This window comes from Typopeltis vanoorti, chromosome 12, assembly GCF_054136105.1.
Source record: "Typopeltis vanoorti isolate ZY-2024b chromosome 12, IOZ_Tvanoo_1.0, whole genome shotgun sequence".
NCBI lineage: Eukaryota > Metazoa > Arthropoda > Arachnida > Uropygi > Thelyphonidae > Typopeltis > Typopeltis vanoorti.
In genome coordinates this window covers 41,691,861-41,718,594 of record NC_143560.1, presented here as the reverse complement: position 1 = coordinate 41,718,594, position 26,734 = coordinate 41,691,861, and the positions used below count along the sequence as shown (strand labels likewise).

General features: G+C 36.4%; 1 protein-coding gene across 6 annotated transcripts in view; it reads right to left on the bottom strand.

Moving 5' to 3' along the window:
• The window catches only part of LOC150100731 (plexin-A2-like), a 992,258-nt gene that overhangs the window by 272,703 nt on the left and 692,821 nt on the right, over positions 1 to 26,734 (bottom strand). For all 6 annotated transcript variants that reach the window (XM_090402045.1, XM_090402043.1, XM_090402046.1 and 3 more), the window contains 2 exons: positions 16,571 to 16,700; positions 13,392 to 13,554 (listed from right to left, as the gene is read on the bottom strand). In XM_090402045.1, coding sequence (XP_090258171.1) covers positions 13,392 to 13,554; positions 16,571 to 16,700 — 293 coding nt within the window. The remainder of the gene's footprint in view (positions 1 to 13,391; positions 13,555 to 16,570; positions 16,701 to 26,734) is intronic.

Here is a 26,734-nt window from a genome sequence, read left to right as displayed (position 1 = left end):
CAAAACTGCTAAATTTAGAAAATTATTGAATTTCAATTAATCCATCCTTCAGCCATAACAACTATCTACTTCTCTCTTAAAATATTCTTATATCCAGGGCTGGCAGAAGCGGGCATGCAAGCAGAAGCGGGCATCGTAGCGGCGCCTGCATGTGATGCATGCAGGCGCCGCTACGATGGGGGCGCCACCACCAGGGAACGGTTTATAAGTTAATTTTTAAGAAACAAAATTGTTATCATAAAAACAAAAAAATTCTTAGAATGATCAATATTAAAATAAATGAGGCCATATACACTGAATAAAAATTTTAAAAAAATGTATATTGTCGCCTCTTTGATCAGCCGGCTGTTTACAATTTTGCAGCTAGAGCAAGCTAAATGCTTGCCTGCAGAATGTTGTGTCTACTGCAGTCTATCTAAAGTGAAACGGTGAACAGTTTTTATGCGCAGAAACGAGTTTTCATATAACACATTTGTTGCTAGTTAACCAGCCATATGGTACGCATCTCAGTAGGCTACTGACAGTAGCGCAGTGCAAACTATTATTTTGTCTCTGTGTCATGTTGTATAATAATTTCTTGTGGGTATAAAATATAAATGGAATCAAAAATTTAAAAAAAAGTTATCCGGTGCACAAAATCATAAGCATCACGCTGCTAAAGAAGCAGATATTAAGAAACAAACTAGGGCTCTTAATAAATTTGTTAAAATATTAAAATATTCTGATGAAGATTGTAACCAACTCGATACATCAGAAATCAGAGTTGAAGAACCGCGCACATCATCCAGTTTGCATGAAGGTACTATTGCAACTATTTAACAAGATAATTGAACATAATTTAAGTGAAAAATAGTTAGGATTTAGTCAACTACAATAAGATTTAGTTGTAGTTGACCACGAAACTAACACATTGTTAGTCTCTGTGAGTTTAGAAGATCCAGGTGAACGGGGAAATATTGATGAAAAATTACAAGTTGTTTTAATTGAAATGGGGCCTGTTCAAAATAAAAATATAATATATCCCAGAGATACATATGGTTGTAAATTTGGCGACACGTATTATAATAGAAAAATGGAAAACGGGAGCTCGTGCCAAGAACATGGCTCATTTATTCCAAAACTTTAAATTCTGTTTTTTGCTTTTGTTGCAAACTTGTTGCACCTAGTGAATCAACTGAATCACCCATTGAGTCTTGTAGAAGGTTATAACAATTGGAGAAATGTAAGTACAACTTTACATAGACATGAGACTAGTTTAACTCACATGAAAAATTTCTTAAAATGGAAGGAACTTGAAAAAAATTTTAAAAAAACAAAACTGCTATTGATTTCCAGACTCAAAGCATATATGAAATGAAAAGAAACACTGGACGAGTGTTTTAGAATGCTTGATTGAAATTATAAAATTCCTTGGTAGCCGAAATTTAGCTTTTCGCAGATCATCTGATAAATTATATGAAAAAATAATGGCAATTTTTTAAAATTAGTTGAACTGTTTGGGAAGTTTGATCCCGTTATAAAAAATCATGTTGAAAGGGCCCTACAACGAAACAATAGAGTACACTATTTGAGTAAAGACAGTCAAAATGGAATATTGGAAACTTTAAGTAACGCAATTAGGGATACAATTTTATTATCAATTCTAAAATCTAAATATTATTCCATAATTTTAGACTGCACACCTGATGCAAGTAAAACAGAACAAATGACCATCATTACTCGCTTTGTTTCCTGTGACAATGGAATTGTCAAGATCAGCGAAAACGTTTTAGGTTTTGCAGATATATCAGATTCCACAGGACATGGTTTATGTGCATCAATAATGGAACAACTGGAAAAATGGAACATTCCCATTGAAGACATGCGAGATCAAGGGTATGACAATGGGGCAAATATGGTATCCAAATTTTGCTTTTGAACAAAAATCCTCTAGCTTTTTACGTGCCATGTGCTGCTTATACTTTAAATTTAATCATTAACAATGCTGCCAAAGTGAATGCAGATGCAATTAGTTTCTTTGCAATTATTCAAGAAATATACAATTCTTTTCATTCTCTTACAAACGTTGGGCAATCCTTTTAAAGTTTGTATAAAAACAAACATTGAAACAGCCATCAGAAACGCGATGGGATAGTAAAATTAATGCAATCCGCCCTCTACGATATCAGTTAGGAGAAATTTATGATGCACTTTTTGAAATTTTAAATAATGAAAATTTTAATAAAGAAACTCAGCATGAAGCACAAACATTATGTGCTAAAATAAAGAACTATTAAGTAAAGAAATGATTTACTTAACAGAATAAACCCTGTGAGTAAAATGCTTCAAGACAAAAATATGAACATTACACTTGCTTTAGAATCTATCAAAAACTTAAAAATATTCTTACAAGAGTATCAATCAGATACAAATTTTAAAGAAGTTCTAAAAACGGCAAAAGAACTGAGTGAAGAGGTGGATGGAGAACAAGAATTTAAAACTGGTATGGAAGTTCAATGATGAAATAAGACACGACAATTTGACTACGAGCATCATGATGAAACGTCACAATCGCCAGAAGATAAATTTAGAGTGAATGTATTTTATACATTACACATACGCGCCTTCATAGCACAATTGGAAGAACAATGGTACATTGCACCCTTCGATTGGAATAGGCCTAAGTTCGATTCTCGTCGCGACGGGAGGAATCTTTATCTGGACGATTTCAATCAAAGGTGAGTTAGCCGATCTCATACGGATGTAGCAGGGTTTTTTCTCCCGAAATAATAAACTCGGGTTTTTCATCCCACATACAGACAAATCGGCCCTTCAGAACACACGCAATTTACAGACAAAAAATACTAGTTGTGGTAGTGGTGGAGGTGGGCAGTAGATGGCATTGATGGAGATGAATTGTAGTAGAGGTTCGGTGTAGTGGTTGAGACAGTTGTAGGTGTCCTCCCACGATGAGTCTTCGGACTCCTTGGAGGTGTCACGAATAATAATAATAATACACTTCTAGACGTTGCAATGTGTTCGTTAATAGAACATTTTGAACAACTAAAAGATATGATAATTTCAATTTCTTGTATAGATTACTATAAATTAATAACGATTTAGAGATTCTCTTGAAGGACTGCAACAATAGAAACATAAATGCAATAGAACTATGTGATAAGTGCTGTGCTTTCCGGGATATTTTTCGGATGGATAATTTAAATATTCAAAAGCCCTTTTGATATTCTTACTTTTATTGTGTCCAATAATTTATCTTTCCCTAACTTTTCAATTGCTTTAAGAATACTATTAACCTTAACTGTTAATGTAGTGAGCGGTGAACGTTCCTTTTCCAAGTTGAAATTGATTAAAACATACTTAAGAACAAGTATGTCACAAAAAAGGCTTGTTAGTTTGGCGTTAATAGCTATTGAAAATGATATATGTGTGGAATTAGATGTTAAGACCATTATTTCTAATTTTGTGAATATGAAATCAAAAACCCTAAAATTTTAATAAAAAAAATTTCAAGTATATTTAAGTAATTTAATTTATTTTCTGTTATTCTGTAAAGATATTATTTTTTGAATACTTATATTGAATAGTCTAATTATTTCTGAATTCTTTTCTTATTTTCTCATTCTATCTTGAGTTTCTTTTAATTTCCTAAAAGATAGTACCGCTTATAAAAATTATTACAAGTTACTAAGAATTTAGTAACTTGTAAAATGCAAGAATTTTTTAAACTTTAGTTCAAATAAATTTTAACTTTAATTAAAATTCATTTTAATTTTGTTAGCAATTTGGGTCAGTGAGAAGGCTATAATCCCTGTATCATTATATTCAACGATTAAAGTGAAGTGGCTTTATCAAAATTTCCTTTAACTTTTGAGAATTTTTTGAATATATGGGTTTTTAACGATTATCCTGCCTAGTCAACACTCCCAGTTCGTTACATTTAGCGAACCAACGTGTGGCTGTTATGTCAAAATTTATTTAAGAAATTTCAAGTAATTTAAATTTTTGTTATCGTAAAAGAACCACACACTCCCAGATCGTTACAGGGGCGCTTAGATAGAAATTGCATGCGGGCATCAAAGACCCTAGCACCTGCTCTGCTTATATCCATAAATACATTGCTTCTATAGTTGACTAAGGACCATTTCACATTATTTTCTATCCTAACAGAATTCATATATTTGTTGTAACTATTTTTTTTTTCTCATCTTTTTTCTTTTCAGAAAAGGATCTCATTCAGCCAAGTACAACTTCCTCACATTTCCCTTCTCCCTTACTATCAATCAATCATATGCTTGAACTAACTTATGAACTACAATTAAATCTCCTCTCCATTTCCTGTTATGTAGAAGAATGTTATGTAATGTAAGCCCCTAGTCCAGTGGTTCCCAAACTGCGCACTACAGTGCCCCAGTGCACAGTTTGGTTAATGCAGTGCAGCATACTAATTACAATTTATTTAATTATTAAAACACTTAAGGAATAGAACAACGTAGTTAAGGATATAAATTAAATTAAACTTTAATAAATATTTTCCGATATTTCGGCAGCGTCACGTTGCCATCTTCTAAAGGAACTTACAAAAAAAGTTACGTGCACGTAGGCACTACAACACAGAAACTGGGAATGAAGAGATGAAGCTATTGTTCTCCTAACAGTCCAGATGGTGCCCTCTAGCGGGTTAAGTAGGTGTTCTTGGCCGTTGGGCTGAAGGTCTGCTGATGTAGGCCTCCCAAATTTGGGGCAGTCACATACAACCAAATTTGTTGAGGTTTGGAGAATTTCTTAGGGCTGAGGCTGATTCCATAAAGAGTCTTTCAAATTTGTATTTGCTACGGTGTATCACTGTAGCTTTCTTCCACCGTATTCTGTGGCGTGTATCCAGAGCATGGTCCGCAAGCCCAGAATGACTGTATTTGTGAAAACGGATGTAGTCCTTGTGTTCCGAAATTCTGATATTCGCTGTCCTGCCTGTTTGGCCAAAGTAAGACAGTTTACAACTGCAAGGGACCTGGTAAACACCAGGTAGGTCTAGGGGAAGTGGTTGGTCTTTAGTGGAGCGGACAAGGGATGCCAATTTTCTGTAAGGTTTGTAACAGGAGGTCAGGTCATGCTTTTTTAAGATTTTGGTAATCTTTTCCGAGGTGCCTCGGATGTAGGGAATGGTGATGGATTTAGAGTAATCCTTGTTGTGTGTGTGTGGGGGGGGGGGGGGGATCTGTGATTTGTAGGTTCTAATATTTTTTGGATTTTTTTGGGGGGGTAGCCATTGCCTGTGAAAGTGTTGAGGACGTGATTTAGTTCAGTGTTTAGGGCCAAGTCGTTTGAACAGATTAGTTTAGCCCTGTTGTATAGTGTATCCCACCCCCTCCCCTCACAACAATATGGAGTAGTTTTCACTACTCCATATTGTTGGGAGGGGAGGGGATGGGATTGTTGGTGAATGTATCTGCCTGTATGGGTGGGTTTTCTGTAAACTGAGAAAACCAAGGATCCATTAGGCTGGCGGGTGACTAGTGTGTCTAGGAAAGGGAGGCTTTGTTTTCCTCTTTTTCCAGAGTGAATTTGATTCTGGGGTGTTGGTTGTTTAAGTGTGTTAAGAAGGAGAGAAGTGTTTCAGAGCCATGTGGCCAAATAGCGAACACATCATCAACGTAGCGAAGCCATATGGTTGGTTTTTGTGGGGCAGAGGCTAAGGCTTTTTCTTCAAAGGTCTCCATAAAGAAATTGGCCAAGGGTGGGGAGAGTGGTGAACCCATTGCTGTCCCCTCTATTTGTTTGTAAAATTTTCCCTGCCAAATGAAATAGCCTGAGTTCATTGTGAACTGAAATAAGGCTGAGATATCAGGAGAAAATTTAGCTTGGATTAGCTCTAAAGTTTCCTTGAGTGGGACATTTGTAAATAAAGAGGACACATCAAAGCTGACCATTATGTCAGTATGTTGGAGTGTAAGGTTTTCTATGCTGGCTTTGAAATGGGTTGAGTTTTTTATGTGTGATGGTGTGTTGCCAGTATAGTGTGTGAGCTCTTTGGCCAAATGTTTAGCTAATTTGTATGTGGAGGAATCAATGCCCCACCCCACCCCACCCCAGCTTTGATGTGTCCTCTTTATTTACAAATGTCCCACTCAAGGAAACTTTAGAGCTAATCCAAGCTAAATTTTCTCCCGATATCTCAGCCTTATTTCAATTCACAATGAACTCAGGCTATTTCGTTTGGCAGGGAAAATTCTACAAACAAATAGAGGGGACAGCCATGGGTTCACCACTCTCTCCACCCTTGGCCAATTTCTTTATGGAGACCTTTGAAGAAAAAGCTTTAGCCTCTGCCCCACAAAAACCAACCATATGGCTTCGCTACGTTGATGATGTGTTCGCTATTTGGCCACATGGCTCTGAAACACTTCTCTCCTTCTTAACACACTTAAACAACCAACACCCCAGAATCAAATTCACTCTGGAAAAAGAGGAAAACAACAGCCTCCCTTTCCTAGACACACTAGTCACCTGCCAGCCTAATGGATCCTTGGTTTTCTCAGTTTACAGAAAACCCACCCATACAGGCAGATACATTCACCAACAATCCCCCCCCCCCCCCCCACAACAATATGGAGTAGTGAAAACACTATACAACAGGGCTAAACTAATCTGTTCAAATGACTTGGCCCTAAACACTGAACTAAATCACATCCTCAACACTTTCACAACCAATGGCTACCCCCACAAAAAAATCCAAAAAATATTAGAACCTACAAACCACAGATCCCCCCCCCCCCTCACAACAAGGATTACTCTAAATCCATCACCATTCCCTACATCCGAGGCAACTCGGAAAAGATTACCAAAATCTTAAAAAAGCATGACCTGACCTCCTGTTACAAACCTTACAGAAAATTGGCATCCCTTATCCGCTCCACTAAAGACCAACCACTTCCCCTAGACCTACCTGGTGTTTACCAGGTCCCTTGCAGTTGTAAACTGTCTTACTTTGGCCAAACAGGCAGGACAGCGAATATCAGAATTTCGGAACACAAGGACTACATCCGTTTTCACAAATACAGTCATTCTGGGCTTGCGGACCATGCTCTGGATACACGCCACAGAATACGGTGGAAGAAAGCTACAGTGATACACCGTAGCAAATACAAATTTGAAAGACTCTTTATGGAATCAGCCTCAGCCCTAAGAAATTCTCCAAACCTCAACAAATTTGGTTGTATGTGACTGCCCCAAATTTGGGAGGCCTACATCAGCAGACCTTCAGCCCAACGGCCAAGAACACCTACTTAACCCGCTAGAGGGCACCATCTGGACTGTTAGGAGAACAATAGCTTCATTCCCAGTTTCTGTGTTGTAGTGCCTACGTGCACGTAACTTTTTTTGTAAGTTCCTTTAGAAGATGGCAACGTGACGCTGCCGAAATATCGGAAAATATTTATTAAAGTTTAATTTAATTTATATCCTTAACTACGTTGTTCTATTCCTTAAGTGTTTTAATAATGCATAACCAACGTATAAGCCTGTCTACGAGAATCAATGATTTGATTATTCAAAATATGTACTAATTTAATTATTATTTTTATGGCTATATAGACTACTTTCGTGTAGGAGTACCCCTTTTTTTATAATGTCATTGACTTTTTACTCAAATCTTAGGGCATTACTGATGTGTTATAAAAACCAATATATGAAGAATAACATAGGAGGAAAATTCGGACATGCCCTTTTGGATTTTGTTGGCTGTCTCTTTATCCCGGCGATATGCATTCATCTGCATAACAGCAGATGAATGCATATTGTGGGGGGGGCTACCCTCACTAGTTCTGAAGACGCCGCACTGTCAAAACAGCTCATACCCCATTACTCCCACCCCTGACCTTTTCCCATCATTCCTTCCTCTTCCCTAAAAAATAGTTCCTAATTTCAGATTCTCTTACCACCCCCCCCCCCCCTACCCAAAGTGCTCTCTACCCACCCTTAATAATATTATACATATAAAAACCCAGATTTTTTCAAACCACTTTTTCCAAACCACCTTCCTTTTTAACAGCTTAAAAGCAGATGAATGCATATCGGGATAAGGAGACAGCCAACAACATCCTAAAATGCATGTCTGAATTTTCCTCCTATATTATTCTTCATGTATTGGTTTTTATAACACATCAGTAATGTCCTAAGATTTGAGTAAAAAGCCAATGACATTGTAAAAAAAAGGGGCACTCCTAAATGAAAGTAGGCTATATAGCCATAAAAATAATAGTTTACTATTATTTTTATGAATATAAAAATATAAAAGTTAGAGGAGTAACATGGGAATTTTCCCAGAAATAATAACTATATGTACCTATTTAATATTTTTTTTTTTGTTTCACGTAAGTTGTTTGTGAATTTGAAAAATACGTGTTTCAATTATTTTTTAACTTAACCAACCTAACTGCACCAACTGTGCACTGCAACTGTTAGGTAGGCCTATGTTCTGACTTTGGGCAGCATGGAAAAATTCTGATACACTAAGGATGCCATGAACCAAAAAATTTTGGAAACCACTGGCCTAGTCATTTATACAATGGTAATATGCGATATATAGCACCCCCCCCCCCCCCACCAACTTCAACTGAGTCGTCAGCCTCATCTTTCCATGATATGATATTTCCATTTTCACAAATGAGACTCTGGTGACATGAGTACAGTATTGCTGTCTTGTAAGCATATATTCCTCATATGGAGGAAATTCTCTAGGTAGTAGACATTCACCACCCAATTAAACACCACTGCCTTGCTTATTGGAAGTGTGAAGTGGCTATTGCTATGTTTTATCTACAGAGTAGAATCTCCAGTTTCTGTTTTACTCCCGTTCTTCACACATGGAGTGCAGGTGATGGCCTTGCTAATCACATTCTCCATACTATAATTAACTAGGGAGCCAGCACTTCATCCTTTCTTCTCTTTAATCACTTTTACTACATAACACATATAGGTCTTGAGGCCTGTTATACAGAGGGATGATTTATATATCATATTCTGGTAACCCTAAAAAGAATCTAATCTTTTTTTTTTTCTTTAAATGGTGAAATTATACACAGTTGGTTGATAAAATGAAATTAAAGATTTATATTAAAAAGGAAAAATAACTATAGTTCAAATATTAAAAAAATATAATGCATAGACTTCGTAGAAAGAATGGATGCAAGTTTTTGGATGGAAAGAGTATTTTGAGGGAAGATTAGATCTGTATAAGAGCGATGGCGTACACCTGAATGCATTTGGCATCAGAAGTCTTGAAAAACTAATAACTGGTATGAGACCTAACACAGAGAGTCAGAGAAAGTAAATTATAATGGGAGTGATGGTGAGAATATAAGTTTAAGAGCAACAATGTTGTATAATTGTGCTAATCGTGGGAATGGGCATTATCATGGAAATGATTATGAGGAGAGCACAATTTCAACTTTGTGTTCTTCTGGTTCAGACCCAACATACATGTGCAAAGATGTCTACATGCATAAGGAACTAGAGAAGCACGGAGATCTGCAAGTTGTCCAACTGTGTCATGCAGATAAGAGTATGCATAAGAATGTGCAGGTAGATTATTATGTCCATGCACGAATGCTAGGAGTATCAGAAACAAAGGAGTACAGTTTGTTGCCTAGCTCAATATGTTGGGATCTTAGATTGTAGGCATTAGTGCGACTTGGCTATCAGAATCAGACATAGTATTTAGCATAAAGGATACAGTATTTTTAGGAAGGATAGACAGGATAGGAGAGGAGGGGGCATGTTGTCATGCCCCCCTCCTCTCAGATGATATCAGATGACTTCAACCCAGTCAGTGTTGAGACCTATGATTTTACTACTAGCAACAGCATTTCATGTGGCAGTGAATTTGAAGCCATCTGGTGTGAGGTTGAATTTAACAAGATCAACTACATAGTGTGGTGTTGTTACAGATCTGGTGGATCAGTGGCTAGAGATGAAGAAATGCATCATCAAATAGAGACGATGGAAGATACGAAAAGAGTAACCATAATGGAAGACTTTAATTATCCAAATATCAGTTGGGTAGTAGTAAAATCTTATGAGAATGAAACTGAATTTACTAGCTGTTGCAGGACAATTTCCTCGAGCAGCATGTGACAAAAGGAACTCGAGATCAAAGAGTGTTAGATTTGATTATAGTATCAGAGGGTGTTTCAGTTAAAGACTCAACTCTTCCACCTCCAGTTGGTGACAGTGATCATGTGGTAATCACTTCGGAAGTGACTAAGATTTATGACTGTTCCATTCAAAAAAGGTTACATGCTGAACTACAAAGCAGGAAATTATGACCAACTGAAAAGCATACCGAGTTTAGCGAAATGGTATTGGTTGCTGGAAGGGAAGAATATCAACAGTGCATGGGAGCATTTAAAAAATACTTAAATGATGCAATGTCAGAATGGGTCTCGAGAGTTTGAAGAATAAATAGGGTAGGAGTCAAATGAATGTGTAGATGTCTGTTATAAGCAGCAGGCTAGAATAATCACAACTATTGTACAGAAAGTTGTATGAATACGAAAAGAAAACTGGCTCTGCAAGCTAAAGACAACCCACAAGAATTCTATCAATAGGCTGCAAGAAAAAGAAAGAATGGATTTTAAAGAATAACTCTTCTGAATGCAGATGGTGTGAGGATGACAGATGCAGAAGAGGTTGTTCAACTAATGAGTGCTCATTTTGCTAAAAACTATCAACCTGGTGTATGCAAAATTGAATTCACTGCTACCTCTTTACTGAATGAAGGAGGTATTACAGCTGTTGCACAAACCGAATAACAATTCAGCAATAGAGACTGAATTGATATCAGCACAGGTGTGAAAAGAGTATTTAGCTGGACTGGCTATTCCATTGACATGGCTAAATAATTTGAGTCACAGAACAGGGAAGATTCCACAGGAACAGAAAGAATCCCACTGCATAAAGGTGGTGCAAAGACTGATGTATCCAACTATTGATCAATCAGTATTTCAGGAGTGGTTGTGAAGATTTTGGAAAAACTGGTCCCACTTTGGTTACTGCTTATACTAAAGCATTGAATATCTGCAAGAAAATTATCAACTCATCCAACATGGGTTCTGAAATATGTTGAAAGTTTATTTTTCACTAGGTTAGACCCAGGTAAGATAGTACAACACTATATTCAGTCCTGAAGATATTTTCAGGCGCAAACTTTGTTTGCTCTCACTGGGATAAAGGATTAAACTAAATTTATCATCGGGTTCTGAAACAGCTGAAAGCAGGAAACTTGCATCACTATCCGTACGGCAGTTACACTTTCTGGCCTCTTGCCAAACCATTTGTTGAAACTTTTGTCCATCATTTCTCCCAACCTCCTGGCTTCTTATTTCTCCTCCAATTTCTGCATGACTGACCCTGGCAAATACCCCCCCACACACACACAACCATTTCAACCACTCATCACACAATGTCCTCCTTGATCTCTTGACAGAAAGAAATAGGAATTTTATCCAAATCAGATACAAAGAAGTCTCCTGGCTTTAATGGCATTTCTGCAATTGTCAAAAAGGTGTGTGGAGTTAACTCCAAATCTGTTTTGCCTTTTAATGCTTTCATATTCTATTAGTATCAATTGCACAGGATGGAAAGCTCGCATACAATCTATTCAAAAGAAGGGTGATAAATCTATACCATCAAGCCATTACCCAGTTTCTCTCACCTCAGTTTTCTCTAAAGCAATGGAGAGAGCTATCAACATTAACTCATGTGCTACTTGAATGTGTTCAACTAATATATAATTGCCAGTATGGACTATTAGATCAACAGGAAGACTTGTTTACCCATATCACTGTTCTCCATGGACAAACACCACGGAAAAATTTGGCATGTCTCAGGTGGTCACTCTTGATATTTCCAAGGCTTTCATCAGGATCTGGCACAAGGGTCTCTTAAATAAGTTCCCATCATTTGGCTTATCCCAAAATGTCTGCAACTGGAGTGCCAGCTTTCTGACTAGAACACACACAAAGTGTGATGGCTGATATGCTAGGTGCCACAGCACTGTTCTCTCACCTACTCTTTTCCTTCTATATATTAATGGCATACTCTAGTTGACTACAAACCCAATACAATACACAGCTTTGCTGATGATAGCACCCTACACTCCTCCTGCTCGTTCAACAACCCACCACAATCATCAGTGAATACTGTTCTCACATTTTGGGCAGTGCTCTAAAAATACTTGACTCAACATAGAAGAGAGCAATTAGATTAGCAGCCCAGCTCTCCCAATTCACTCTGCCCGGTTTCACATAGGCATTTGGTTTTTGCTGCTTGCATCTTTTATAAATATTGCTACAGTTCAATGTTCATCTGAACTGGCATCAGTAATTCTATCCTCAGTCAAATTGATTGAAACATATGCGGTAACTACTCAACATCCCTTCATGGTTCAACTCCAAACCCACAGAATGAATTTCTACTAGTCCTTGTTTATCCCTTTTGCTGCTACTGCCATCTGGAGCAGTCTCCCATCTTATGTTTCCCATAGAATACAATCCATAGCTTTTCAAACTAAATGTGACCAAGGCCTATCCCACCTATTCACAATAATAACATGCCATAACTATCATTTTATAAACAACACTGTTAGTAAATGTTTTAATTTTAGAAAGGATTGATTGGAAAGGGAACAACTCTTGAATGTAACAAGACATGGCATAAAAGAAAATTTAAAGAGCCTTTCATAAAACAACCAAATTTTAACCAGAATAGTGCCAAACTACAATTAACACTAATTTCAACTGAGACTAGGTGAAATTCAACCTTTTTTTTTTTTTTTTCAATGAAAGAATATCATTAATCAAACGAGTTAACGAGGCACTATAATCAATTCTGATCATAAGAAATCAAGGAGTACCTCTGTAAAACCAAGTAGCATTATAATTCTTCCTGCTGATAAAGAGTGAAATTTCTATCTGTCTAGAAAAATTTTCTGATGGATTTTGTAGGTAGCAGGAAGAGTATCAATAACATTCATCACCAAAATATTCGGGTGAGTGGAAGATCCTAAAGAAGAAATTCGAGAATCAATTGTTGGAGGAGACAGAGATTTCTTTTAAAGATATGTTACAGAATGCATTGCATAAGATTGTGATAAGTATAGAAACAATGAATGAGTTTAGGTTATAGTTTGATGACTGTGTATGACAGTGGGGACCTCCTGCGACAAGTATTGGCTCTATGGAGGTCTAGTGCTAAAAATAATTTCTAATATATACGGGGAAAAAATGACTGGTTAAGAATAATACTATGTATTATACAATTAATGGTAACTAGTTATTTTTGATAGTTTATTGATTATATAATATTTAACTGGTAAAGATGGTAAGAATACTTACGTTCTCCTGGTGGAATTGGTGGCAGAGAGTCGGTGTGTGGGGTAGCACAGTTAACTCCACTTGCAGATCTTGTAGCGTTGGTGATTAGAACTTTACCAAATGCTGTGAATGCACAGAAGAACTGTCCCTCTAATACAGGTAGGTGATCGATTGATAAACTTAGCTATAAATGAAGAGTGATCTAATGTTAAGACTAAATACACAGGTATGATGCAATGACACATTACACACCTGCAATGCTGCTAAATTAAATAATGACAATCAAAGTATGAAAATATACTCATTACCGTATATGTTGGCATATAAGATGACACTCAAATAAGAAAACCCCTCAAAATCATGGGTCGTCTTATACAGCGAGTATAAAAAGGGAAGCTTAATTTTTTGGATGAGCATTTAGGTAGTTACAATACATCATTATATAAGAAAATAGGCAGTGTTTATAAACAAATGAGATAAATTTTTTGTTACATAAATTTATTTAAAATATTACAATAGATTAAGTCTTAAAAAACAAATTTTCATGTTAATTTTCTTCATCATCTGTTGAAAATAGTTCTTTAGATTGATTGTTTAAATGATCGTCATATGGATCCCAGTTCGAATCCAGTGAATTGATTTCACTTTCATTGTCATCAGTGTCCCACAACAGATCATCTTCCGTACCATCCACAAGATTAGAGATACCACACTTTTTAAACGATTTTATTACAGTATCTACTTTTACTTTATTTTGCTTTGATCACAAAACTGCACGACATATCAAGTGATGCAGCGTGCATAGATCCACCATTTGTAAATGATTTTTCACCAGTCAACATCCAATTATTCCACTCTTCTCGCATGTGATCTTTAAATGGTTTGTTCAAGCAGACGTCTAGTGATTGCAATATAGAAGTTAAACCATTTGATATGACAGCAATTGTGTGTTTTTTTTTCTAGAAGACTTAGTATTCTCAGTTAAATGACTATGAAACATATCCCATACTAATAAACTGCATTTCTTCATTATACTGCCTGGTCGCGTGTTACACACATTATTTATCCATAATTTCACACCATTTTCATCCATCCTTTTTCGTGAAAACGTACAAAAACACTTGAAGGAAATTTTATATTAGGTTTAGTTTTACATTTGAAGATGACCATTGGTTTTAACTTGGTTCCATCAGCCAAACATGACAACACAACCATAAACCTTGTTTTTTCATGACTTGTACTTCAAACTAGCACACTCTTACTACATTTAGACTCCACTGTTTTATTGCTTATCATATCAAAGCTCATAGCAGTTTCATCCATATTTCCAATATTTGACAACAGAAATTTATGTTCTTGTTTCGACTGAATAATAAATTTATGGAACTTGGTAAGTTTGTAGTCAAGATACGCTGGTAGTTTTTGAGCAATTTTAATTTTTTGTCGTATTACCAGATTTTGTCTGTTCATAAAATGATTATACCGTCCCGAAGTAGCTTGAAATTCTATACTTTCATCCGGATTCAATCTTGACCATTTTGATGCATATGCTCTAATCATATTTCTTGTAACAAGATAACCATTCTGCCTTTGTTAGAATATCCATTATGCTATGTGATTTTCCAGTTGTGGCCATCGGGTGATCGATCCCCGTTCTCATCGCACATTTTTTCTTTGGCAATTTTTTTTTAAATATCTCACGGTTATTAGTTTGCTTTGCCATTTCAATTATCCTTATTTTAAATCGAGCTGCATACTTTCTTCATTTTGTTGCTGGTTCCATGATTTTAAATGACAATTTTAATAATCCTAAATTTAAAAAAATGCAAAATTAATAATTAATTAAAATTGGGGCTAATTACTTAATTAGGGTAATTTGCATAAATACTAAATCAATGCTATGCAAAAAAATAATGGATATGCATAGATATAAAAATAACAGATATAACAACAATACCTAATGTTGCATTAATACAAGAAAGAAGAAATTGGGGGGTCATCTTATACAATTGACATAAGCTTAGCCATGTTGCCGTCAATATGGATAAAACACATCACTCCTCTACACTTCGTATCCATCATATATTTCAATGTAATATCAATGGTATTACAATTTTAATATGCACTTCGCATCCATGGCAACCCAGGCATATGTATATACGTCTTGGTTGGTTGGGTGGTTAAAACCTAAAAATAGCCTAAAATTTAGGCTTCATCTTATACGCCGGTCATCCTATACGCTGACATATACAGTATTTTAATAAATATTTGTCAAGTTTTATTTCAACATAATTTCCAAACAATTATATAGAATAAACCAGATAATTAGATTATGCATTTGACAGTGTATTGAGGTTGACAATACTGAAAATTTTTTCTCGAGTTATTTGAGAAAAAATCATTGGATAGGATAAATAAATGTAAAAAACAAATGTGGAGTAACTAGTTTGGAAACTTTTTTAAGCAATTAGACCAATATTTGTATATAATGGAAAATGTGGTCATCTTAATGGTCAAGTTTTACTACAAACATAAATTTGTTAAAATTTATATATCATCTGCCAAAGGTTCAATATATATTATTCTGTTGTATTCACCAAAATTTGCAACTGTGATTGGTGCCAAATTCACATATTGCTTTATTAAATCAAGATAATTTCTTTTTTACACGAAAAATATACAATATGTTCTAAATTTAAACTAAACTTGAAGTCTCTCCTTTATCTTCATATGATATTGTTCGACATAATCTCTATACCTTTCAATAAATTTTTGTCACTCATAACAATAACAGAAGTTTGCTTTTATGCAAATATTATAGCATACTTTAGCTAAATTTTGAATTTGAGATAGCCATGTGAAGTTTAGCTTATCTTTCACTGTATTGCATTCTGCTTGCAAGAATCCATGAAACTCCAAATGCTCAAGTTTTCAAAAAAGCTGAAAAATCCTCTTAAAACACTCATCACAGGCAGAAGAGTTCTGTGTAGTGCAAAAATTTTGAATTCTGTATGTGCTTGTATATCATACAAAGAGTTAAAAAAAAAAGTAAAATACAAGTGTAACACTTCATTAGAGAAAAAACATTTTAAAGAATGTTTCAAATGAAAATCCAAATTTATAAACTATCTTTAATTAAAATATTAAAAAAACTAATTCAACAATGAAAAGGAAGATGGCTAAAGGCATTGGTTACTTACGTAACGAGCTGTTGTGCGTTGAATTTGAGGAGGATCAACAATAGTAATAGAAGTACACCGTCCACTCTTATATGATAACCAATAGAGGGGATCCTGCGCAGCTTCAGCACAAGCACCTCGTAAACTGCATCTAACAGGGAGGGAAAAATTTAATTTCTAAAATAAAAAGCTGCTTTTATATTTTACATAATGTAACAATAGAAACAATTTAAACTGCTAAATTAATGCTGAAATAATTGATACATGTAAAAATTACACAATATGTTATGATTAGTAGTGATAAAGTTCTCTTGCTGGAGGAATGGCTTGTATTAAAATCTCTTTAGAAACTATTAAATCTACAGCTTACTTAGCCAATCACAGACAACTAATTTTTTTTTTTAATCGAAAAACTCAACTCTACCTCCTCAAGAACAAAAAAAAATCAGAATATTACAATATACATGACTTAAAATTGTTGCCTAGTCTATACAGTTGACAGTGGAAGCAATTACCAATAATGTTCAACAGATACCTTTCTAAATGAAGCAGAGTTAACCTGCTTTTGTTGACGTGAGGGTGTCATGCTAAAATTCCAAGATGTATGTGTGCACATACACACACACATACTGCTTGGCAAGGTCAATGTACTCCCCCCCCCCCCCCAATGAGAAAGGTGCACTGTGCCATATAGCAAGTTACATGTTTGTAGCCAGTATAAATTGGAAGAATATGATGCTCCCAAGTCAGTGCAACTGACTCCAGGTGAAATGGCTGTAAGAAAGGAACTGAGGGAGTTTGAAAGAAGTGCTGTGATAGGTTGCAATGTTGCAGGCCTAGTTGTTTGACAAATTGTTCACATATTGGGCTATCCTAGGTCAACAACTAGTACTACTATACAGAGATGGAAGCGCAGGGAGTCGACTGCAAGGGCTACCCTACACTGGATGACCCCACAACAGTCACCAAATGTGAACAAAGGGTGCTAGGAAGGATAATATGTACAAACTGCCATTCATCAGCTGAAGCATTGAACGCAGAGTTCCGGGCATTGACTGGAATCTGCACAAAAACATTCAGAACCAAATCTCTCAAATGGGTTTCCATGGTAGGACTGCAATATGCAAGCCCCACATTACCAAACCAACATGCAGTGTTGTCTTCAGTGGTGCAAAGAAAGTGTACAGTGGGAAGTGGAAGCTTGGATAGCTGTGTTATGAAGCAACCAATCATGCTACACTCTCTACTGAGCAGATGGATGGGTGTGGCAGATACCCAGCAAATGTCTCATACCAGACTGCATAATCCCAACTATGAAATTTGGAGGTAATTTGGAGGTAGTTTGGAAGTGTGATGGTATGGTATTGTTTTTTCTGGTTTGGCTTCTGACTTCAATTTCTAATGCTACGAACTCAGAGGTATCTGAACATTGCATTGCATTCCAATTTTGTGCCATTTCTACGGAACTGACCATTGTCTTTTTCAGCAAGACAATGCACCATGTCATAAGGCTGTTGTAACTGCATAGTTTGTTCAAGTGAACATCACTACACTTGATTGGCCTCCACAGAGCTCTGATCTCAACACTATTGAACAACTGTTCAATAGTGTCACTCCCAAATCGGGTGAGTTGAAGGGACATTCACACACAAGTCTAGGACCGCGTTACATACCTACAGGAAGAATGGTCCAAAATTTCCATTGATTGCTATCATATGCTTGTGGAAAGTATGCCCTGTCGGATTCCTGCAGTCATCATAGCAAAAAGAGGTTCTACATCTCAAGTTGGGTGCCATGACTGTTTGTTCCTCACACTATCGTGCCCATTGACTTCTCCCCAAGCAGTGTACTTTCTGACAGTCCACGGATATTTTAGATATATTTTATATGCATAATTAAGAACACAACACATGGATTCAGCTGTTTTTGTTGTTATAATATATTTCAAATAAAGTTTCCATTTCAGCTTGAACTGAGCTATGGTTTGAAAATGGATACAAACAATAAAACTTGAGGAATATCTGAAAGGGTTTAATGATATGCTTATGTATTTATTCTCAGTTTTGTATTGCTTCCAAAATTTTCTTCAGATAATTAAGAATGAGAAAATACATATTGCTCTCTGGATCAAGAATTAACTTTCTGTTTTCATGTTTTCTTTCATGAAAACAGTTATGTAAACATTTGTTATTTTGTAATGGATACAGTATGTTATTCTGCTCACAACTTTTTTTTTTAAAATCAAGAGATCCAGAATGAACCATTTGCACAATAGGCTATAAACTTCAGGTATTTTATTTCAAGAGAATATTATTATTACTATTGCACACTTCATGGAGTCAACAGACTCATCGTGGGAGGGTCAATTCAACTGACAACATATTCACATACCAAATCTTAAAATCCTTAACGTTCCTTGCATGACAAAATATTCTGGTAATGCATTCCATTCAGTGACAATTCTCCATGTAAAAAATCTACTCCTCACACCCCCTCTTCCCACACTCTTACATAACTTCCAGGGATGGCCTCTGGTTTTTCCCCTCTTGCCTTCTACTCTTTTTAAAATCCCATGTAGATTAATTCGATAAAATCTTCTCACTAACTTAAATGTCTCTATCATATCACCTCTTTTCCTCCTCTCCACCAAACTGTACAATCCTTTCTTCAACCTCCATACCCATTCCAGAGTCCTGATATCATCTTAGTCACTCATTTCTGGACCCTTTCCAATGTTTCTACATCACATTGAATACCAGGTGACTAAAATTTGAGCACAATAGTCCAAGTGTGGTCTGACCAGTGCTTTATACAGTGATAGAACCACTTTCTTATCACATGTTGCAGTACTTCTTATCATAGGAGCACTATGATGTGCAGTCTTTGCAACACTTCTAATATGTGCTCTAAACTTCAGTCTGCTGCCAGCTATCACTTCCAAATCTTGAATCTCATTCACTTCCTGCAGTATGGCATTGTCGATTTAATACACAGCCTTATATTTCTGCACTACAAAATGCAACACCTTGCACTTATTAATATTAAAACTAGACTTTTGTCCAAGTCAAAAGTCTATTCAAATCTTCCTGAAGGGAATTAACATCAGCAGCACTACTTATAATTCTCCCCAACTTTGCATCATCAGTAAACAACTGATGTTTTCCACATGATATATCATTTACAAACAAGTCAAACAGCATGGGCCCAAGAACAGAACTCTGAGGCATGCCACTGATTACCCTGCTTTTTTGAGATACTGCTCCATCATACACAACTTGCTGATATCATTCAGAAAGCCAATCTCCAATCCATCTGACCAATATGCTATCTATTCCCATCCTTGCAACTTATACATCAACTTATCATGTTGTAATCTATCAAACGCTTTTGCCAAGTCCAAGAATATCACTGTATATGATTCTCCCTTATCTAACACACCTCATTACCTTATCATAAAATGCAAGAAAATTGCTAAAATAAGACCTACTCTTTACGAATCCATGCTAACAATCATAAAGAATGCTGTGTCCATCAACATAATCCAATATTCTATTCTCAACCAATCTCTTCAATACCATGACTACAACTGCAGTTCTACAGACTGGTCTATAACTGGAAATGTATGTCCTAGAACCATGTTTGTGCAGTGGTACTATTTTGCCTTCTTTCCACTCTTTAGGAGTCCTACCCACTGCAAGACTTTCATTAAAGAACCAGATCAACTGTATAGCTAACTGTTGTGCATGTTCCTTAAGATACATGGTTATATGTCATCTATTCCTATGGTCTTATTAACATCTAACCCAATCAACACCTGACACACCTCTGATTCTTTCACTTCCAATTCTCACCTCCCTTCTATATATTGCATTGTGTCATTTATACCAGTATGATATACACTGATAAAGTGCTCATTTAATAATTCCACTATATCCTTTGCAATTGTCGTTCTGCTGCCATGACTATCCGCCAGCTTCAACCTGCCATAATTACTCTTTCTCTTGCTTGCCATATAATGGAAAAATTCCCCTGAGTTAACCTTGGCCTTACCAGCCAATCTCCTCTCATACTGCACCTTTTCTTTCTTTATCATGCTTATCACCTTCCTAGCCTGCACTTTATACTCTTCATCCAATCACCACCAAATGACCTCCTCCAACATAGCTTGCTTAATTTCTCTGTTCATCCATTTCACTCCTACTCTATTTATTTACTTAACCCTTGGTATACAGTTATACACTGCTTGTGTCAGATACTGCCTTGTGAATTTCCATGCACTGTCAACGTCTTTTTTGCTCAGCTCATCTACCCAGTGTACCAATGCTAACTGACTACAGAGCTTCCCATAATTACCTACTTTATACTTCCACATATGTAAGAAGTATTTATCAGATTTTTGGCAGTAACTTTATCTTGTTTCACCATTTCCCAAACAAGTACATCATGATCGCTCACAAACCAATGGCAGTGTCAACACCAAATTCAAAACATTAAAACCTCTAGTTGCTTCAGTCACATGCTGCATAAGATATTTATCTCTGAGAAATTCAACAAACTCACTCTCCTTGTTCTGATACACCACCATTTCCTCCTTCCATTCTATATTCCTCAAATTAAAGTCTCCCATCAGGATGACACTGTCTTTTTACATGCCCAACCAATTTACCTAAACATTTCACAATCAGTATTCTCTACATTCCCTGGCTTATAACAGCATCCTATCAGCTATACTAGCCTTTAAATTTCAACTTCACACCACACAGATTCAAAACCTGTGCATGCACTATAAACTACCACACTTTGTGGACACAATTCCTCTGCAATCATTAACAGCACTCCCCTCCTCTTTTCACATTCCTATCCTTCCAGAAAATTATATATTCTTCCATTTATATTCCCGACATCACATCCTCATCAGATAACAAAGTTTCACTTATTCCAATTATGTTTTGGCATACCGACTCAATCAATGGAACAAAGCTCAGATCTCTTGTTTCGAATACTCCTTGTGTCTTTGAGGCCATTCTACCAGCACCAACTTTCTTTATTCTAGCTGCTATATCATATTTCTCTCTCTTTGGTCTGACCACTCCCATTTCCCTGATCTTGACTCTGATTTCCATTCCTACTGTTTCATCCTTACCTTTATGCATTCCATCACCTTATGATGGAATCTGTTTAGTTGTGCTATCCTGCTTCACGAGTAGACTGATCATTTACTACATTAACTTCTTGACTCTGTGCCTTCTCAGAAAACAAGAGCCTTTCTAAATGCCCAACACCAAACCCATTGAAATGCAATCCATCAACTTTAAACCATTCTAACTTTCCTTCCACTTCACTTTATAGATTACAAAGATTACAAACTGAACCCCCTTTGCCTCACACACCTCAGCCATCTTACTGTCCATTATTTCTGCTGTCTTTCTCAATTCACTATTGTCATATCTGGGCAACATGCGAATAATTTTTCCAACAACATTCTTTACCATCAAAACTTCTTCAAGTCTCTATTGACATTATTTTTTCCCCTAAGTCATTTGTGCCCACAACTACCAAATTGTGATGCTGCTTTCCTTTTCTGCAATGCATCAGTTATTTATTTTGCTGTTCCACTAGAAAATCATGTTTTGTGCACTTTATTAGTCATCACCTCTAATGATCAAATCTCCCCATACAAACTTCCTCCTCCTTATTCTCATCAGCCAATCTCTTCTTTAGATGTTTAACATCCTCTCCAAGATGTTTCATTTAACTTTTCATTTCCACTAACTCTTGCCTAAGCTCTTCTACTATGGTCCTGACTCTCGTTCCTATTTATAATTGCTCTAATTCATCAACACACCTTTCACATGCATTAATGCTTTCCTTCTTTTCATTTATCTGAACAGTCCACAAATCATTCACATTTTCAGGTGCATACATGTAGTAATTTTCGCAACATATGCTTTGATTCCTCTGTTCCCAGTAAAGCTGTATGTACTGTAGCATGAATATAGTCATTATCTCGAAACTTCTTAAATTCTTATTTCCCAAGAAACTAAAAATAGCTAGGACATGTAGATTAACCCACAGCTGATATCTGTACCCAATCAAAACCTGATCATAATCTGCAAAAACTTGCAACACTAAGAACTAAGGGAACATGTAAATAATTTCACAATGACAGAAATCTTTCAGAGAAGTGGCTACAAATGTATGATAAAGAATTGAATGTATTAAATTTAGATAAAGTGGACCCCACCCAAACTTAAAAAATTCTATTTTTAAGGATAGACAATTCTTTAAGGCTAAATATGGGCCTTTTTCAAGCTGATTTATCTTCCAATAAGCAAGGTGGTAGTCTCGCACTGGGTGATGATATTCATCACTCATAATAACCTGCTTGTGTTTTTTCATCAGGGTATTCTTCCATAACCAAGTAATCCAATGAGCTACTTTTGCAATATGCCCTCTAAACGTTTAACTCTCTGTCCACTAATACCCCCAAATCCCTGGCTTCATCAATTTCCTGGAGTACTGTTCCATCAAGAGGGTACACAGCTGGTAATCTTTTCACCCCAAAATACATAACACTTTGCCACATTCAACTGACATCCATTCTCCCTTTACCTATACTGTATCTAAATCATCCTGCAAAATTTTATCATCTTTATTAACCAAATTTGCATCATCAGTAAACAACTGAACAGTTACTCTCAGAGCCTTTCTTATATCGTTAAATGTACAAATTGCTAAAGCAACTATGATGTTAGTCTGATAATTGAGCATGTTTTCTCTGAACAGAAATTCAAGAGGGGGAGGGGTGCAACACATCCATACCATAACAAGTAAGTTAACTCATACTTAATTGCTGATACTTAACTCATATTTAAAAATTGTGCGTAACATGCCTGCTTCATAAACAATAAAATGGATTACCAAAGAAATATTGTGCTATGTAAATGTGAAGGAGAACTGGCAGTGCCTCTGACAAAGTTGTATAATCTCAGCTAGGGCAAATTTGGCAAAGAGGATAGGACAGTTCCATGACATAAAATGTGGCTGAAAGAAAGAAGTAGCAAATTACAAACCAATTAGTATCTCAGTGGTTAAATACTGGAAAAGCTGGTTATAGATAAAATTCAGGAGTGGGTGGGTGGATAGAAATATATTCTATGGTGGTTAGCATAGCTTATAAAAGGTAGGTCCTTGCCTTACTAATAGAATTAATTTGAATTAATTTCAAATTAATTCATTTGAAACTGACTAAAAAACAAGCAAAGAAATTTATCTAGCTAAACTGTTATTGGATTTATAGCCAGGCCTGAAATTCAGAGCACTAGAGCAGTGGTCCATTTTGTAAAATTCACACATGCATATCAAAAGTAATGCATTTAGTATACATCAACCTGATTCTGGGTTATGTACTTCAGACAGAATTTTGCTTGCCATTCTGTGGTACCTTTTTTCTTTTAATCATTTATGTATGAACAGTGTGAGCAGTAAAATTGCTAACATGTGTAATCAATGTAGTGACACACAATGAAAGCAACAAGCTATTTGTGTGTGTGTCATATCAGAGTAAGTTTTGAGAATGAAGAAATTTTTGCATAGCAGAAAACATTTATAATATCCGTGTTGTTTCCAACAGGGATATTATAAATAACACCTAATTGCACAATGTAGGAGAAAGAAGATAACAGAAAGAAAGCTCATACAGAAAATCTTTGTTCAAATACCAACACATGCTTAAATGAGATATGAAGAGACCTAAGATTCTCTGGATTTCCCTACAGCATTCATTCCAAAGTGAGTGACAAGAAAATTTCCTATGGAAATGACTGTGGTAGCATCAATACTACTTGCTGCTATTTCAGCTAGCAAAGAATTGATTATTGGCTTTTTTCCATTATTTTAGGTTGTCAGTCCATTTAACAAGTCAAGGGATGGACAGTATAAATCCTTCTCCCCATCTCTGCCTCTCTCACTCTCCCTCCTCCCCTTTTGGGGGAGGGGGAAGGACAGACACGAGTGATTTCTAAGATACAGGATAATGGCAGTTGAAGGAAGTTTAAAATATAAAACATAAAATTATGTTTTGACATTTTGAGACCAATAGGAGAAACAGAGTTCAGACTTTTATAGTATCCAAAATGAATAAGATTTTTCTAATCCCTCTAGCAAAAAGATCAAAATAAGCATGAAACATGAAGTATTTAAGATGAGAAGCAATTTTCTAAAATCACTGACTGATACAAGACCTCGAGGAGTAATATTACATCAAAGAAAAGGGGGGAAGGGGTATTAGCAATACTTGGTAAAGTTGCCAGAAAGCACAAATGACTGGGTATGAGGCAATATTTTCAACTTTTGTTTATTTCAAAATCAAAACTACTCGAGTCATAACTACTGGAATAAACCACATGAACAGTAGAATATAACAAATATTTAATAACTTAACATATTTTTGACATTCTCGTGGAAAGGCTTAGACGTTGGTTATGCATTTTTTACTAAATGATTTAAGGAAATTACAACGTCAACTAGGATATACATTAAAATAAATTTTAATATACTTCAATATTTCGGCAACGTCATTTTGCCATTTTCAAGAAACTTGAGAACAAGACACATGCATGCAGGCACAACAAACAGTAAATGAGGAAGAAGCTGGAAGCTATTATTTCTCCTAAAGTCCTGATGGCGCCCCCTAGCAGGCAATGTTGGTATACTTGGGCGATTGGGCTGAAGGTCTGATGTAGGTTTCTCAAATTTGAGACAGTCTCATGCAGCCAAATTTGTTGAGGTTTGGATTGTTTCTTAGGGCTGAAGCTGATTCCATGAAAAGCCTTTCATATTTGTATTTACTACGGTGCATTATCGTGGCTTTCTTCCACCGTATTCTATGGCAGGTATCCAGCGCATGATCAACAAGACATTGGCTGTATTGGTGAAACCGGATGTAGTCCTTGTGTTCTGAAATTCTGATATTTGCTGTCCTGCCTGTTTAGCCAAAGTAGGACAGCTTACAGCTGTAAGGGACCTGGTAAACACCAGGTAGGTCTAGTGGGGGGAGGTTGGTCTTTAGTAGAGCAGATAAGGGATGCCAACTTTTTATATGGTCTGTAACAAGAAGTTGGCATGTTTTTTTGTAATTTTTTCCAAGGTGCCTCGTATATAGGGTATGGGGATGGATTTAGAGTAATCCTTATTTGGGGGGGGTTTACTGGTTTCAATATTTTTTGGATTTGGGGAGGGGGGGGGTGAAATAGCCATTTGCTGAGAAAGTGTTGAGAATGTGGTTAGGGCATTGTCATTTGAACAGATAAGTTTAGCCCTGTTGTGTAGTGTCTTAATGACTCCATATTGTTGTGAGGAGGGGTGGTGGGATTGTTGGTGAATGTATCTGCCTGTATGGGTGGGTTTTCTATAGACTGAGAAAACCAAGGTTCCATCAGGCTGGCGGGTGACTAGTGTGTCTAAGAAAGGAAGACTGTTGTTTTTTTCTTCTTCCAGGGTAAATTTGATTCTGGGGTGTTGGTTGTTGTGTTAGGAAGGAGAGGAGTGCATCGGGGCCATGTGGCCAAATAGCAAACAAATCATCAACATAGCGAAGCCAAATGGTTGGTGTTTAAGGCTTTCTCTTCAAAAGTCTCCATATAAAAGTTGGCCAAGGGTGGGGAGAGTGGAGAACCTATGGCTATCCCCCCTCTATTTGTTTGTAGAATTTTCCTTGCCAAACAAAATAGCCTGAGTTCATAGTGAACTGAAATACGGATGTGATATCGGGAGGAAATTTACCTTGGATTAGCTCTAAAGATTCTTTGAGTGGGACATTTGTGAATAAGGAGGAGACATCAAAACTGACCATTATGTCAGTGTGTAAGTGTAAGGTTTTCTATGCTGGCTTTGAAGGGGGCTGAGTTTTTTTATATGTGGAGGTGTGTTGCCAGTATAGTGTGAGAGAGCTTTGGCCAAATGTTTAGCTAGTTTGTATGTGGTGGAATCAATGCCATCCACTATGGGACGTAATGGCACATTTTCCTTATGTATTTTTGGGAGTCCATAAATACGGGGGGGTGGAGTTAAATGGTTTTAATTTGTTAGTGATTTCCACAGGTCAAGAAGTGACCTTCTTAAGGAGCCTGTGGAGTTTTCTAATTTGTGAGTTGGTAGGATATTGTACTCAATAGGGAGGTAAGT